Source organism: Gorilla gorilla, chromosome 19 (genome assembly GCF_029281585.2).
Source record: "Gorilla gorilla gorilla isolate KB3781 chromosome 19, NHGRI_mGorGor1-v2.1_pri, whole genome shotgun sequence".
NCBI lineage: Eukaryota > Metazoa > Chordata > Mammalia > Primates > Hominidae > Gorilla > Gorilla gorilla.
The window spans coordinates 77069596-77086261 of record NC_073243.2 but is presented as its reverse complement, the minus strand read 5'-3'; the positions used below and the strand labels follow the sequence as shown (position 1 = coordinate 77086261).

The following is a 16666-nucleotide window of genomic DNA, read 5'->3' as shown; positions in this document are numbered from 1 at the left end:
TACTATCCCTGATCTGCCTAAGGAGCCAGAGATTCTAAAATACTTTAAAAACTTGAGAAACAGAAATGTTTATGGTTATGGTTTTATTAATTCTTTAGAGGTGATGTTTGTGGTTTTAATGGGTTCTTGTCATGTTTGTGTTGCTGCTGCTAATACGGTTAATTAAGCACCACATTATGCAGGTTTCTTGGCGAGGCCAGGCCAGCTGGGTTCTTGTCATTAAAATCCAGCAGTTGTGGTCAAGCTTCATGTGCAGTGCTGTTAGCCGCTGAGATGAAGGTGAAGCCTTCTCATTTGGTTCATGGCCTTTTGGGTCAGGTAACAAACGTGTATAATATGAGCCTGCAGGGAGACGTTGGGGAACTGAACCTCACTTCTTTTTATTGCAGATTCCACTGTGTAAAGTAATTAGATTCAACATAGACTACACGATTCATTTCATTGAAGAGATGATGCCGGAGGTAAGGGAAAAGATTGTGTAGTGGTTTGATGTAGTTTGCTCTTTTGCTTGTTCCATACTACTATTTTAAAGCATTGAACTTGGCCAGATCTGGCTTTTGCCAGGAATATCTCTAAAGTATCATATTCACTGTTGAAAGAGTCAGTGAAATGTAGCTCTAGTATCAAGGTTAAAATTCAGGCCAATTTTCAACTTGTTGACCTGTTTTTGTACCCCTTTCTCCTTGTGTTATGTCTGCTGATATTAACTTTACATCTGTTTCTAGTTTCTTTTACGTAGGGGACAGATTTTGGTTACTGGCCATTATCAGAGGGGAAATTGGAATAGTGAAACAATCTGATAGCTGTTGTAATAATCTTATTCGTTATCTCCAATGACAAGATCAATGCTTGGTTCATTTTTCTTCCCATGTATTTACATATTTTTCCTAATTGTTTTTCATTGCGAGTGCTCAACAGCAGATTTATCTCAATATATGCAAGAGATTTAAAATTCCAAAGGAAGATTAATGTGAATCTCAGAATGATTCATAGTCTGATCTTGAATTTAGTGGTGTCAACAAATCATGCTAAGAAATAACAACTAGACAGCAAACAAGCTTGTGCACTTAACATTGTGTTGGAGTCAGGGTCAATTTCCGGAGCCCCTGGCTCTGCTTGCAAACCTTGTTTAATGGGACAGCTCTGTCATGGGCAGGGAGCGTGGAGGGGGAAATTGATCGGCATCACATGTGTGCCTAGTTGGCACCTGTTTCATTCTGAGCAAGTGTTGTTTATTGTACCTTCCTTTCAAAAAGAATTAAAGAAAAAGAACCACCCCTTCATTCTCCTGCTTTAGAAGGGTTTTTTTTTTTTTTTTTTAACTTCCTTTTGGTTTTTAAGGTCATATGCCTTCATTTGCTATTGTAAAAGTTTATGACTTCTGGCGTGATCTCACGCAGGGTGATTTATGAACTCCGAGCAAAACAAGTAGGAGGAAAAATTATGAGATAAGTCTCACTTGCAAATATATCATCTGTTTAGCTTGTTTACAGGAGAAATTTTGGTGCAGAGTTGTATAATTTTCTTAGCCCTTTATTTGCATTCATTACTTATTTGAACTTTTTGGGTACACAGGACCTCTGTTTTTTGGTAACTCCATGACAGTTATGCTGGATGTATGGGGCGGGGGTGGGGGACAAGCCTATCAGGTGCATATGTACAATCTGAATTAACAAAACATCCTCAGAAGATTCTGACACAGTTTATAATTGAATTAGAAAAATATATTAATATAAGTGAGACTTTACTTTTTGAATTTCTTATTTTATTTGTATACTGAGAAGGGCTAAGTTGACATTAAGGAATCCTAATGGCATTATTGTCTATTTCATTTCCGTCTGAAACTAGTGATCAGTGGCCAAACTCTTCAGGAAACTATATGGTCTTAGTATAGTTTTAACAGACACTTTTAAAGACACTTGACAAGAACAAGTTGAACCTTCAGTTAATGTATATTTTGCCAAACTACAGTAATTTAATTTTGGTTTATTTTTCAGAATTTTTGTGTGAAAGGGCTTGAACTCTTTTCACTGTTCCTATTCAGAGATATTTTGGAATTATATGACTGGAATCTTAAAGGTAAGTAATAGGATTTAAAGAAGAGAGTAATGTTTATGGAAGAACATTATGGTATATGTGAAAACTCTTATAAAAGTTGTAGGGAGATAGTTGAAAGTTCTCTTATTTTTTAAATACCCAGAGAAAAGTGTTATTCACAGGAATGCTTGTTATCATTTGACATGAATAAGTTTCTATGGATTTTACTTTATACAGTTTGACAGGGCTTATTATTAGCTGGTAGCAGCTTGAAGATGGTACCAGTTATTATGTGTAACTACCTTGATATATGTGTACCTGGGAAATTACCATTAGTTAATATTTTAAATCTAGTAAACTTTGCTGTAATAAATCTTCTAAGATGGAAGTTTATTTAAATGCAAAACTTTGGTTAGTCATTAAAACACACACACACACATGCACACACGCAGACACTTAGAGTGAACTAGATAGATTCAAAGACTTGATGCTTGGTTCTTGAATAGTAGCTTACTTTTTTGGAAGTATCCGTATTCTTTTTTTTTTTTTTTTTTTGAGACGAAGGCTTGCTCTGTCGCCCAGGCTGGAGTGCAGTGGGGCAATCTCGGCTCACTGCAAGCTCCACCTCCCGGGTTCACGCCATTCTCCTGCCTCAGCCTCCCAGGTAGCTGGGACTACAGACACCCACCACTACGCCCGGCTAATTTTTTTTGTATTTTTAGTAGAGATGGGGTTTCTCTGTGTTAGCCAGGATGGTCTCGATATCCTGACCTCGTGATCTGCCCGCCTCGGCCTCCCAAAGTGCTGGGATTACAGGCGTGAGCCACTGCGCCCGGCGGTTGGAAGTATCCGTATTCTAGCAAACAGTTACTTATTTATTGATGAATGGCTTTTCAAACTGATAGCATTTCTCAACATTTTTTTTTTAGTGTAGTGATTAAAATGGGAAAGAATGAACACATAGTCACATTATATCATGCAATAATTCAATTATAATAAGTCTTGATAGTTTTGAATTTTAAAAATAATTTTACTGTATGTATTTGCTACTTGGGGCTTTCATCCTCTTCTTGCCTTCCTGTAGTCTCCTCATTGCAGTCTTCCTTGGGTGCTTGTGGCAGTTACCAACGATTGATTTAGCCACTGAGGAGGAGTGGCAGGAGGTGGTGGTATTTTTTATGCCTCTACTTCTGGTGGTAGTTATCATAAATCTTAGAAATTAAGTTGCAGTGCTTGTTTTTTAAGACTGAGTTTTCTTTTTTTTTTTTTTTTCTCATTTGTTTGCTTCAGGTCCTTTGTTTGAAGACAGTCCTCCCTGCTGCCCAAGATTTCATTTCATGCCACGTTTTGTAAGATTTCTTCCAGGTAAATCTTCTGGCTTGTCAGTGACCTGGTGAGATAGTGCATCTGAAAATAAGCTTGCCATTTTACTTTCAGTCTTCAGGGACAACTTTCCCACCTTCGATACTGTTAATTATCTACTTCTCAGGTTAGGCACGGAAATGTAAAATTATACATGTGGATTTATATCCCTGCATAAATTATGGTAGTCCAAATTAGATGAACAATGGAAGAAAAGACTTATAAATTTTAGAAATCTACTTGACAAAATATCATGCAGGTGTGTTAATGTGGAGAAATGATTGTGGCTTAAAAAATGCATATGGCTAATTGGAAAACAATAAAAAAATTTTAAATGCAATATGACTATAACTGCTGAAAAAATTACTGTAATAATAGTTACATTAAGGTAATAGGATTATAGTGATTTTTTTCTTATCTTTTGACATGTGCTTGAATTCATTTTACAGTGAAAAAAGGTATAAAATAATTTTTTCTCCCAATAAAATATAGGGAAATATATGACAGTTTTTTAAAGCAATATTTTAACTGTTTTCTAATTTTTTTAAAAGAATCCAACTGTAATATTTGGCATTATATTTAGTGTTTTTAAAAATGCTTGGAGTCAGTTTAGTGACATGTACCTATAGTCTCAGCTATTTGGGAGGCTGAGAAGGAAGGATCGCTTGAGCCCAGTGAGGGTTTGAGACCAGCTTGAGCAACATGGCAAGGCCCTATCTCTAAAAATTAAAAAAAAAAAAAAAGTATTTTTAATGAAATCTTTTGGTTGCCTTTTTGTTTGCAAAATCTTTCTCCTTGAGGCTTCTGGCACCCTATTCCCACTCTTTCTTTATTTATTTCCTAGTCAATTACCTGCTTTATCAAATGCTGTGAAACCTGGCTTACAGTTTCCTCTCTCCACAAGGTTCTGTTACCAGCCTGGTGAACTTCACTTACCATTCTACCCTGAGCTATATAATTATTTGACTTTTTCTACTGTAAGGATTGTCACCACTCAGCCGCTTAATCTTAAGATAAAACATTGGACCATGCCACCAACCTACATTAATTTCTCCCTAGAATTTTACTCCATTATCTCACTTTCTGGTGACATCCTTCAGTCTAGCCTCTCATGTCCCTATTGCCTTTGCATCTACTTGGATCTTCCCTCTTCTCCTTATGTATGGCTACTTTCCTTTGCCTTCCCCACCAGGTCCTGTGCTCTGACGTTTACCCTGTCAGTTCTAGCTGTCTCAGCTGCTTGTATGGCCACCATCTCCGAGTTAATGTCATCAATCCAACTGCTTGCCTTTTCTTCTATATGTGGGCCGCTCAGTAATACTGAAGAGTAAAACATAGCTGCTACTATAAATCTGAGGTCTATAATCTTGGTTGGGGAGCTTTTCTTCATGTAGCCTTTCCACCCAATATCAGCAGTTAAACAATTTCAGTGCTGTGTTTGTGCTGTCCTTCTTATGCCTCCTGTCTTCCCATGCGAAGAAGCCCCTGTCTCCCTTGGGCAGGAGCCCTTGTCTCCCTCATGCCTGAGAGCCCTGCAGTGAGCCTGTCGGAGTCTGGCTTCCTCCAGTGCCCTTGTCCATTCACAGCCAAGTTTTTCTTCAGTGCCAGACCCTCTCTAACTGTCCCTAGCCCACTGCAGCTGCCGATGCCAGAGGCAGCCTCCTACAGACCAAGTGCAGAGGATGTGCCTCAGTGTTAGTCTCTTCCCTGCTCTGGTGCCTGGGCGCTCCTTACTTTCCTCCTGTCTCTTTGACTCCTCTTGTGTGGCTTTAGTTTCTTGTCTACTCTGTCTGGTTTAGATTTTTCTCAAGATTTTTTCCTGATACTCTTTCCTCAGTCCAGGCAGTCAAAATGGCTTAGTTTATTTTAGGTTAGCATTACTCAGATTTTTAGTATTACTGTTCATGTTTATTTTGTTTAGAAATGCATTCAAAGGCTTTTCTCCTTTTTATATCTGGTTTTGTTTTATTGAGATGCCGTTTTATTGAGATGCCGTTTCTTCTCTTCTGGTGAATGAATCTTTTGATTTTAGAATGGAGCTTCAGCAGTAAACTTGTTAGAAAATGGTGTTAGAGTGAATTTGCTGAAAAGCCTTTTCCTTTCTATATCTACTTTCCTGTAGGCGTTTTATGACCAAACAGATGTCTGAGAGAAAGTGGGCAGTTTTAAAATCACCTTAAAGAAAAATCTGATGTTGGATATTTACTTTGTGAGATTTCAACTCTCACATAACTATGTGGGGATAACATTTAGGTTGTCATGAAGAAAAAGGTCTATTGATTTGTTTTTAAACAGGGTTTACCTTTTCATTAGACTCCCCTTTGAAAATATACATACTAAGAAGACCCCGAAGGATACAGAAAAATACCTGATGTATAAAATGCATTTTGGTATTAGATAGGAAATTATGGTTGATTTGTTGTTCATAATGTGACTTTGTTAAAGACCTTTTAGAAAATGGTGAATTAAAAAAAAACATTTTGATATATATTTTCATTTTTTCTGTGCAGAAGGGTTTTTTTTACGTAGTTGTCATCTACTAGTATATGATTTGCATCTATTTTTTAATAATTCATTGAGCAGATGGATATTTTTAAAATTGTGATATATAGTGCCAAATTTCTTGTCAAAAGAATAACATCAGTTTGTGCTGCCATGAAAAATGCATTATTATTCATTTTTAGCATTTTGCCTTTCCCATCTTCCTTCTCTCCTTTCTTTCTTCCTTTTAAAAAATTTCAGTGGTGAGTTCCATGAGGCTGAAGAGTAAACATTTGTCTGTCTTGTATCACCAGTGCTAACATACTTCATGGCACATAGCAGGGACTCAGTAAATGCTTGTTTACTGATTTTATTTAATTGGTCATAATAATGCCTTATCTAAGTATTCATGTTTTTGGTTACTAGTGAGTGTGCTTTTCAAATAGTCTTTGGTATTATCTCTCATTTTTATAAAGTAAACTTTTGGTTGAACTATAACATAAATACTGAAAAGTGCATGGATCATGAATATAGGACCTTAGTGAGTTTTTACAAAGTGAATATGACCATCCACCCAGCACCCAGATCAAGATTAGTAGCTTCCAAGAACCCCCTTCGGACCCCTTTCCAGTCGCTGCTGAGACCCTCAAGGGTAACCACTGTTCTGACTTGAAACACCATGTATTAGTTTTACCTGTTTTTGAACTATAAAAACTAGAATTTTATATTCTCTTTTGCTTCTGTCTTTTGTTTAATGTATTTCAGAATCATATCCTGTTGCACTTAACTGTAGTTGGCTCATTCTCACTACTATATAGTATTATATGGGATGACTAAATTAAAATAAACCTATCTATGATTAATGGACATTTGAGTATTTTCAGTATATATATATATATATATATATATATATATATATACTGACATTGCCAATAGAAAAACGGGCAAAAGACTTGAATGAGCACTTTAAAAAAAACACTATCTAGGTACCTAATAAATATATGAAATGGTGCTCCATTTTATTAGTCATTAGGAGAATGCAAATTAAAATCACAATGTGATACTTCTGAACACACATCAGAATGGCTAAATTGACAAAGAAAAAATAAATGCCAAGTGGTGAGAATGTGAAATAACTTGAATTTTCATACACTGTTAATGAGAAGGTAAAACAGTACAGTCACTTTGGAGAACTGAAAGTGTCTACAAAGCTTAATATACACACACCCAGAATTCCACCTGGTATGGTATATATGTAACAGAAAAATATATATATATGCTCACTAAACAACACGTACATGTCTTTGGTGAATGTACATAATGCTATTCAAATATACAGATACAGATATATAGTGAATATATGTTATATATAGTGAATATAGAACATGAATATAAATGTCATGAATATATATATGTCTAATACCTTCTCTGTAGATTGCTTTTTGATCTTCTTGATGATTTTTGTTGAATAGAAATTCTTAATTTTTATGTAGTCCAATTTATAGATATATATTCCTTTATGATTAGAGCTTTTTGTATCATATTTATGAAATTTTCGCCTACCCTAAAGTCAAGATACTCACTTATATTTTCTTCACTTTTAGAGCTGTAATCAGTCTTGAATTTGTTTTCACAATTCGTATGAGATATGGGTCAAAACTCAGTATTTTCAATGTGGGTATCCAATTGACCCAGCACCATTTATCGAAAAGAACAATTTCTTTCTTTAGAAAATTGAAGTGTTGCTTTTGCTTTTGATTGAGTTGACTCTGTGTGTATGTGTGTGTATACAAACAATACAAAAGTATGTAAAGTAAAAACAGTGAACACTTCCTGCTGAACATGTGAAAATGGGTAAATGCTGTAAATGGCTTGATTTGTATTGTTTTAACTGCTTTAAGGAGAATTATGCTTTTTTTCTTCAAGTGGAATAACACTAAATATGTTACACAACTTCCTTTTTTTTAAAACTCAGATACTTCAGGCATTCTCTGTACTGTAAATGCTTTGCTTCATTCTTTGATGCATACTTAGCATTTTATAGTATGGATGGACATTAATTTGTTTATAATTCCTATGGTGACAAATATTCTGGAGTTCTCCATTTTTTCCCCATTTTGTATAAATGCTTCAGAAATAGTCTGTGTCTATCCTGTTGCATTTGTTTGTTTCTGTAAGGTAGAGTTCTAGTAGTGAAATTATGTGTTAAGATAGTATGTACATTTTAAATTCAGAATGATGTTGGCCAAGTTTTCTCTAGAAAGGACATACCAATTTGTAGTTCTGACCAACAGTGCTCTTTCTGACCAACAGAAAGTACTCTTTTTCTATACACCTGCCAATACTGGATGTTACTAGTCTTTTTTTTGAGACAGAGTCTCACTCTTCTCACCCAGGGTGGAGTGCAGTGGTGCCATCTCGGCTCACTGCAACCTCTGCCTCCCGGGTTCAAGCGATTCTCTTGCCTCAGCCTCCCAAGTTGCTGAGATTACAGGGACCTGCCACCATGCCTGGCTAATTTTTGTATTTTTAGTAGAGACAGGGGTTTGCCATGTTGGTCAGGCTGGTCTCGAACTCCTGACCTCAGGTCTGCCCGCCTCAGCCTCCTAAAGTGCTAGGATTAAAGGCGTGAGCCATCACACCTGGCCAGGATGTTACTAGTCTTTTACAGTTTAGTCCAAGCTTGTCCAACCCACAGCCCATGGGCCACATATGGCCCAGGACGGCTTTGAATGTGGCCCATCACAAATTCGTAAACTTTCTTAAAACATTTTGAGTTTTTTTTGGATTTTTCTTTTTAATCTCATCAGCTGTCGTTAGTGTCAGTGTATTTTATGTGTGGCCCAAGACAATTCTTCCATTGTGGCCCAGGGAAGCTGAAAGATTGGACATTCCTGGTTTAGTCCATCTGATAAGCGAAAAGTCTGATGTTACTATTTGCATGTTTCTTGAACTTCTTTGAGAATGAGTAGCTTTCCGCATTTTTCAGGTATTTTATGGTTTTCTCATTCTTACTTGCTTTTTGTTTATGTCAGTTTATTATAATATCTAACTGAAAATTCAAGTTTTATAAGTCATCATCATATTTCTCTAATTCTTCAGTTTATCCCTTTTGAAGATAGCTGTCCCATTTGCTTTATACAACTTTACCCAAAAGTAAGCTTGATAGTTTAAACCAAGGATTATTCAATGTTGACCAGTTTATCAGAAACCAAATCATAGAGCAATCAGTTTATTGAGATTTAAAATTTTTTCTCAAATTTTTGTTTCTTTCCTATCCCACTCTCTACCTTTGGTTGCAAAATAGTTGATATGAACTAGACTGAGTATAAGGTTTTATTCTGAGTGTAACTGGGGCAAAGGTAGGTCGTGATTCAAGATAGTGAGATCACACTTAGGGGAAAGCCTACTCATTGCTTATATTACTGCCCTAGTAAAGCATTGCAAATCCTGAATCAGTTTTGCAAATTGACTGTCTAGAAAATTGATTCTTTGAAATTGCCCCATCTGGAGCAGTAGTTCTCAGGTGTGGCTGGCAGGGGGCCAGGAGGTGGGAGAGTATTGCAAAATTTCCAGGAGGCAAGTGTAGTTGCAAAACCATCTATTAGTACCACAACTTAATATACATTTGGAAAACTTAGAAAAGACTTGTTAATACGTATTTTAGAAAATAAGATTATTAGGATGTCTCAGCAGGAATATCCAGAAGACACAGAAACGCAGTCATACAGTTACTGTCAGTGTAGAGAAAGGGGATAATATTTTTGTATTTCTTAAAGTTGAGTACTAACAGTTGAGAAATACTCTTATAAGCAGCCATATTCTTAATACAGATTCTCTAACAAATTACCCCCTCCCCAAATAACCATATAAATAATCAAGCAATATAAACTGAGAGAATTGGGTCTCTAAGAAACAGTTTATAAAGTCTGTCAGTTCATTAATGACTGTTCAGATTCATTCCCTGAAACACAAACTCCAGTTCTTCCCGAATAATGAGCTGTTGTCACAGTTCCAGTCCCAGAGTTGGCGGAATTCCTGCTAACCTTAGCTTACCCGCTCTCATTTCTCATTTATATCATGTCCTATTTATTTCAGCCAACAAGATAAAAATTACTTCCTAGCCCTCAGTGACATGGCTCCATAAATCCCCAACATAAACAAGTGGCAAGGCAGACAAACCAAAAGAGCCAATTCATTAACATTAGTGAATTCATGGCAGCCTGAGTGCGAGTGGCCAAGTTATTAGTCTGCTTTAGAAAGTCATTCCACAAATGTTTATGGAGTGTCTTTTTGCCAGGCTGAGTGTGAGAGATATAGCCCATGCCCTGTGGGCTCTGGCAGGAGTCTCTAATTTATGGATCTCCTCTTACCTTTCCATGGAAATCGAACCCCAAAACCAGACAGGGAGCAGAGTCTCAATCCCCCTTCCTTGAGATACCTTTCACCTCAGGTTATCTGCCCTGAGTTTTTACTTTTTTACAGTGGTAAATAAAATCTCTTTAAGGTTTAGTTGCCATTTAAAATATTTAGCAGATTTCAACATGGATTTGTGGTTTCTCCTTCAGTGTTGTTAACTTTGCACCTGATGTGTGTATATGTATATTTTTAATTATGTCTAGTTTCTATGCTGCTATGTGACTCGCTTCTGCCTCATCATTAGCGTTGTACCTAAATAAGAAGGTGGATAACTGGCATTCTTATAAGCACCTTGTGATGTTCTTTCTTTCTTTCTTTTTTTGATAGAGAGTCTCACCCTGTCACCCAGGCTGGAGTGCAGTGGCACAGTCTCGGCTTACAGCAATCCCTGCCTCCCAGATTCAAGCGATTCTCCTGCCTCAGCCTCCTGAGTAGCTGGGATTACAGGAGTCTGCCACCATGACTGGCTGATTTTTGTATTTTTAGTAGAGACAGGGTTTTGCCACGTTGGCCAGGGTGGTCTCGAACTCCTGACCTCAGGTGATCCACCCACCTTGGCCTCCCAAAGTGCTGGGATTACAGGCGTGAGCTACCCCACCCGGCCAATGGCCTTATTTCTTAATCTAGTTGTGCCTTTCCTAAATTGGACAGTATCTATACTAATCATTTTCTACAGAAATGAAGCCTTTAAGGGAGTCTTGGTTTGTAGTCTTAAGTATTCCTCTCTCCCACTAGCTCTTTTAAAAGTCTTTTCACATTAAATTCGCTGTCCCCAGTCCATTTCCCTTTTATCTGAAGTGCCATGGAGTCAGGCAGCTGTAAATGTATGTGTGGAGATTGTAGTGCTGTTTTATATACCTGGACCTGTGTATATTTACTCCCTCCGTCATCCTCCTCTCCCTCCATGAAAATATGAATCTTTTTTCTAATTCTTACACAAAGCAACATTCTGCTCCTTCTTACGGTATTTTAGACCCCTATTGTGTCCTTAAAGTCCCTGGTACTCTTAAGTAATCTCACCAAGTATGGGCATTATAAGCCAAAAACTATTTTCTTCTTTCTTTAGTTCCTAGTGAACCTAGTTAGTGTGGCAGTTCTTTCCAAGGTTCTCTAGGTTTCCTTTATTCCTGCTGTTCTGTGTGTATGCATGTGAAGTGTATAGACAACGTATTCTGGCATTAGAATCTTCTCATCCACCTGTTCACCTCAGTCCCCTTAGAAAATTGGTGATTATCATGGACTCAGACTGAGAGACAGGTATTGTGGGTTTGCTGGGCTCCTTAGCAAAGAGAGGAACATTACTGATTGAGGAACACATGTCACAAGCAGGTGGATTGGAATGTGTTTTTATTATTTTATTTTATTTTTTGAGACAGGGTCTTACTTTGTTCTCCAGGTTGGAGTGAAGTGGCACAGTTACGGCTCACTGCAGCCTCAACCTTCAGGGCTCAGGTGATCCTCCCACCTCAGCCTCCTGAGCAGCTGGGACCAACAGCGTGTACCACCACGCCTGGCTAATTTTTGTATTTTTTTGTAGAGAGGGGTTTTGCCATGCTGCCCAGGCTAGCCTTGAACTCCTGAGCTCAAGCAATCTGCTCACCTTGGCCCCTCAAAGTGCTGGGATTACAGGCGTGAGCCACCATGCCCAGGTGGAAATGTGTTTTGAGACTGACTTGGAGAAATATGCCCCTAGCTATGTGTCTTCGATTGAACTGTACTAACAAAAACATTATAGATTGGTGGCTTAGACAACAAACACTTATTTCTCACAGTCCTGGAGGCTGGTAGTCTGAGATCAGGGCATCATCGTGGTTGGGTTGTTGATGAAGGTCCTCTTACTGTTTCACAGCCAGCCATCTTCTTATATCCTCACCTGGTGGATAAAAGAGAGAGGAAGCAAGCTCTTTCATGTTTCTTATAAGGGCACTAATCCCATTTATGAGGGCTCTACCTTCATGACCTTATTACCTCTGAAGGCCCCACCTCCTAATATCATCATACTGGGGGTTAAGATTTTAATTTATGGCTGGGTGCCGTGGCTCACACTGTAATCCCAGCACTTTGGGAGGCTAAGGTGGGAGGGCCATTTGATCCCAGGAACTGGAGAACAGCCTGGGCAACATAATTAGACCCTGTCTCTACAAAAAAATTATAAAAGTAGCCAGGCCTGGTGGCACAAGCCTGTAGTCCCAGCTACTTGGGATGCTGAGATGGGAGGATTGCCTGAGCCCAGGAGGTTGAGGCTGCGATGAGCCGTGATGGCATCACTGCACTCCAGCCTGGATGACAGAGACCCTGAATCAAAAAGAAAAAAGAAAAAAAAAGGATTTTAATATATGAAATTTGGGGGAACACAAACATTGAGTCCATAACACTATGGAAGTTAGCTTATTAATGATGACTTTTGCATTTAAGGCAGTTGCTTTGTAATGAGGCATTAAAAAAAAAGTCACTGCTATGAATTAGTAGCTATAACATATCTTAATGTGGGTTGATGTATTTTGTGACTTTGTCACTTCTTGGACAATCATTATTTTTTAGAAGCACAGTGTCTTTAGAACTTTGATTAAAAGAACTTTATTTTCTGAGTGTTATCTACAAAGATTCATTTAGGAACCACTGTGATCAATCATTATTAGCCTATGTGCTTCTTGAGCGCCTAGAGCTTGTGGCATTTTTTTCCCTAGTGATACTGACATGGGACCACTCACAGTGCATGGCACATATGGTGAAAAACATGCTCCCATCTCAGAGTCAACTCCAGAGCTCTTAATGAGCAGTAAAGCTTTGTAAGATCTGACTTCCCTGCTGCCTCTCTCACATTCTTCTCACTTCACACCATCCACAGGGGCCTCTTTGCAGTTCCTAGGCACAACAGTTCCACTCCACCTTAGGGCATTTGCTCTTTCTTCTCCTCTTCCAGACTGCTGCATGGTAGCCTCCCTTGCTCCTTTCAAGTTTTGCCTATGTGAAACCTCTTAGAAGATTCCTTTCTTATCCATCCTTTTAGATACAACTCTAGTTCCTTGTCCTGTTTGATTCTTCTTTGTACCACTCACCTCAACCTGATCTTTTATGTAGCTCTTTTATATTGTCTCTTTCTACTGCAGTAGAAGCTTCAGGAAGGCAAGGCTTTGGCTGTTTCCATCATTGCTGTGTTCTCAGGGCCTAGAACAGTGGCTGTTACATAAAAGGCACTCAATAAATATTTGTTGAATGAATGAATATTTGGATGAATGAGTGAATGCATGCCTACATATATATTGGCTGTAGAACAGCAATGTGGTCTAGTTCCAGAGTAACATCTCAGATGGAGGAACACAGCTCACACAGAAATGTTGATATTTTCTCTCTTTTCTCTCAGACATGCAGTCTTGTTTAAGTTCTTAGCCCACAGCAATTCACATTAAACTTGTTTAGTGCCCCAGACTCAAACTGGGTGCCACTAATTCCTCTGACCAAGGAGGACACTCTCTTTTGTGCCATCCCATTGCTGCCATCTTGTGCTCTTGGTCCCTTTCTTTCTCCCTGAAGTGTTTGGTCCTGTACTACTGTTCATAGCCTATCTCATAACCTGGGAGAGGGTAATGATTGTCCTCTTCAGGGCTCTTGTCCTTTGTTTGGTTGGGTGTAGGCAAAGAAAAGAGATATAAAATGGTTGCCCATGTTGGTCCAGAAGTTAAGTCCAAAGAGAAGGCAGAAGCCCGTGGACCCCAAATTAATGCCCAAATGAAGTGGATGTCTTTAGTTCATCAAATACTAGATTAATTGGCTTTTTCCAAGGTACTTGAATGATGCCCTTTGTTATTTTTATCCCCTGTACTTGGTGTTATATGCTTCTGTAGGCCTCAGAGCACTTGGTATTTTTTCCATGTACTAACTCCATAATGATCTTCCATGATATTAGCACAGGCTCTTTAGCTCTGTTCATCATGGCAGGTGCAGCACATTAGCACCAAAAAATTAGACCATAATGCAACAACAGCTTATTGAAGACATCCATAAATATCTCACAAAAGCTTAGAATTTCCTTAAGACAGTAACATCACTTTTTTTTTTAATTTTTTTGTACTTTTTATTTATTTTATTTAATTAATTAATTTATTTTTTTTGAGACGGAGTCTTGCTCTGTCGCCCAGGCTGGAGTGCAGTGGCGTGATCTCGGCTCACTGCAAGCTCCGCCTCCCGGGTTCATGCCATTCTCCTGCCTCAGCTTCCCGAGTAGCTGGGACTACAGGCGCCCGCCACCATGCCCGGCTAATTTTTTTTTTTTAATTGATCATTCTTGGGTGTTTCTCACAGAGGGGGATTTGGCAGGGTCATAGGACAATAGTGGAGGGAAGGTCAGCAGATAAACAAGTGAACAAAGGTCTCTGGTTTTCCTAGGCAGAGGACCCTGTGGCCTTCCGCAGTGTTTGTGTCCCTGGGTACTTGAGATTAGGGAGTGATGATGACTCTTAACGAGCATGCTGCCTTCAAGCATCTGTTTAACAAAGCACATCTTGCACCGCCCTTAATCCATTTAACCCTGAGTGGACACAGCACATGTTTCAGAGAGCACAGGGTTGGGGGTAAGGTCACAGATCAACGATCCCAAGGCCGAAGAATTTTTCTTAGTACAGAACAAAATGAAAAGTTTCCCATGTCTACTTTCTACACAGACACGGCAACCATCCGATTTCTCAATCTTTTCCCCACCTTTCCCCCCTTTCTATTCCACAAAACTGCCATTGTCATCATGGCCCGTTCTCAATGAGCTGCTGCCTACACCTCCCAGACGGGGTGGCGGCCGGGCAGAGGGGCTCCTCACTTTCCAGTAGGGGCGGCTGGGCAGAGGCGCCCCTCACCTCCCGGACGGGGTGGCTGGCCGGGCGGGGGGCTGACCCCCCCACCTCCCTCCCGGACAGGGCGGCTGGCCGGGCACGGGGCTGACCCCCCCACCTCCCTCCCGGACGGGGCAGCTGGCCGGGTGGGGGGCTGACCCCCCCACCTCCCTCCCGGACAGGGCGGCTGGCCTGGCGGGGGGCTGACCCCCCCACCTCCCTCCCAGACGGGGCGGCTGGCCTGGCGGGGGCTGACCCCCACCTCCCTCCCGGATGGGGTGGCTGCCGGGCGGAGACGCTCCTCACTTCCCAGATGGGGCGGTTGCCGGGCGGAGGGGCTCCTCACTTCTCAGACGGGGCGGCTGCCGGGCGGAGGGGCTCCTCACTTCTCAGATGGGGCGGTTGCCAGGCGGAGGGTCTCCTCACTTCTCAGATGGGGCGGCCGGGCAGAGACGCTCCTCACCTCCCAGACGGGGGTCGCGGCCGGGCAGAGGCGCTCCTCACATCCCAGACGGGGCGGTGGGGCAGAGGCGCTCCCCACATCTCAGATGATGGGCGGGGGGGCAGAGACATTCCTCACTTCCAAGATGGGATGGTGGCCGGGAAGAGGCGCTCCTCACTTCCTAGATGGGATGGCGGCCGGGCAGAGACGCTCCTCACTTTCCAGACTGGGCAGCCAGGCAGAGGGGCTCCTCACGTCCCAGACGATGGGTGGCCAGGCAGAGACGCTCCTCACTTCCCAGACGGGGTGGCGGCCGGGCAGAGGCTGCAATCTCGGCACTTTGGGAGGCCAAGGCAGGCGGCTGGGATGTGGAGGTTGTAGCGAGCCGAGATCACGCCACTGCACTCCAGCCTGGGCACCATTGAGCACTGAGTGAACCAGACTCCGTCTGCAATCCCGGCACCTCGGGAGGCCGAGGCTGGCAGATCACTCGCGGTCAGGAGCTGGAGACCAGCCCGGCCAACACAGCGAAACCCCATCTCCACCAAAAAAACACGAAAACCAGTCAGGCGTGGCGGGGCGCACCTGCAATGGCAGGCACTCGGCAGGCTGAGGCAGGAGAATCAGGCAGAGAGGTTGCAGTGAGCCGATATGGCAGCAGTACAGTCCAGCTTTGGCTCGGCATGAGAGGGAGACCGTGGAAAGACAGGGAGAGGGAGACCGTGGGGAGAGGGAGGGGGGGGTGGAGAGGGAGAGGACATCACTTCTAAAGAGCTTTCATCTGTTACCTCAGAAAGAATGATAAAATATTTAAGACCTAACATGGTTCTGTATATTATAAACTATGGTTATTTATGCTAGGTGGCTTTAAATTTATTTAGATAGGCACGTTTTTTATATTCATACCTCACAAATGGAGCCTTTTATCATTTATGTTGTTGTTGCCAATTTAGTAAATGAGATGGTTTATGAGCACTGTTCATCAATGAAACAAATGGCTTTCATATTATTTGGCACCTGGTTAAACAGTGTAAATTTTACATTACCTTCTCATATGTGCTCTTTTTCCTCCGTTGTCTTGTTTTTTTTCCTTATTCAGTTG

General features: G+C 40.8%; 1 protein-coding gene across 15 annotated transcripts in view; it reads left to right on the top strand.

Annotated features, from left to right (window-relative positions):
* Positions 1 to 16666, top strand: part of DROSHA (drosha ribonuclease III) — a 135427-nt gene that overhangs the window by 47505 nt on the left and 71256 nt on the right. For all 15 annotated transcript variants that reach the window (XM_019013345.4, XM_055367592.2, XM_019013348.4 and 12 more), the window contains 3 exons: positions 390 to 461; positions 1998 to 2079; positions 3328 to 3402. In XM_019013345.4, the coding sequence (XP_018868890.3) occupies positions 390 to 461; positions 1998 to 2079; positions 3328 to 3402 (229 nt within the window). The remainder of the gene's footprint in view (positions 1 to 389; positions 462 to 1997; positions 2080 to 3327; positions 3403 to 16666) is intronic.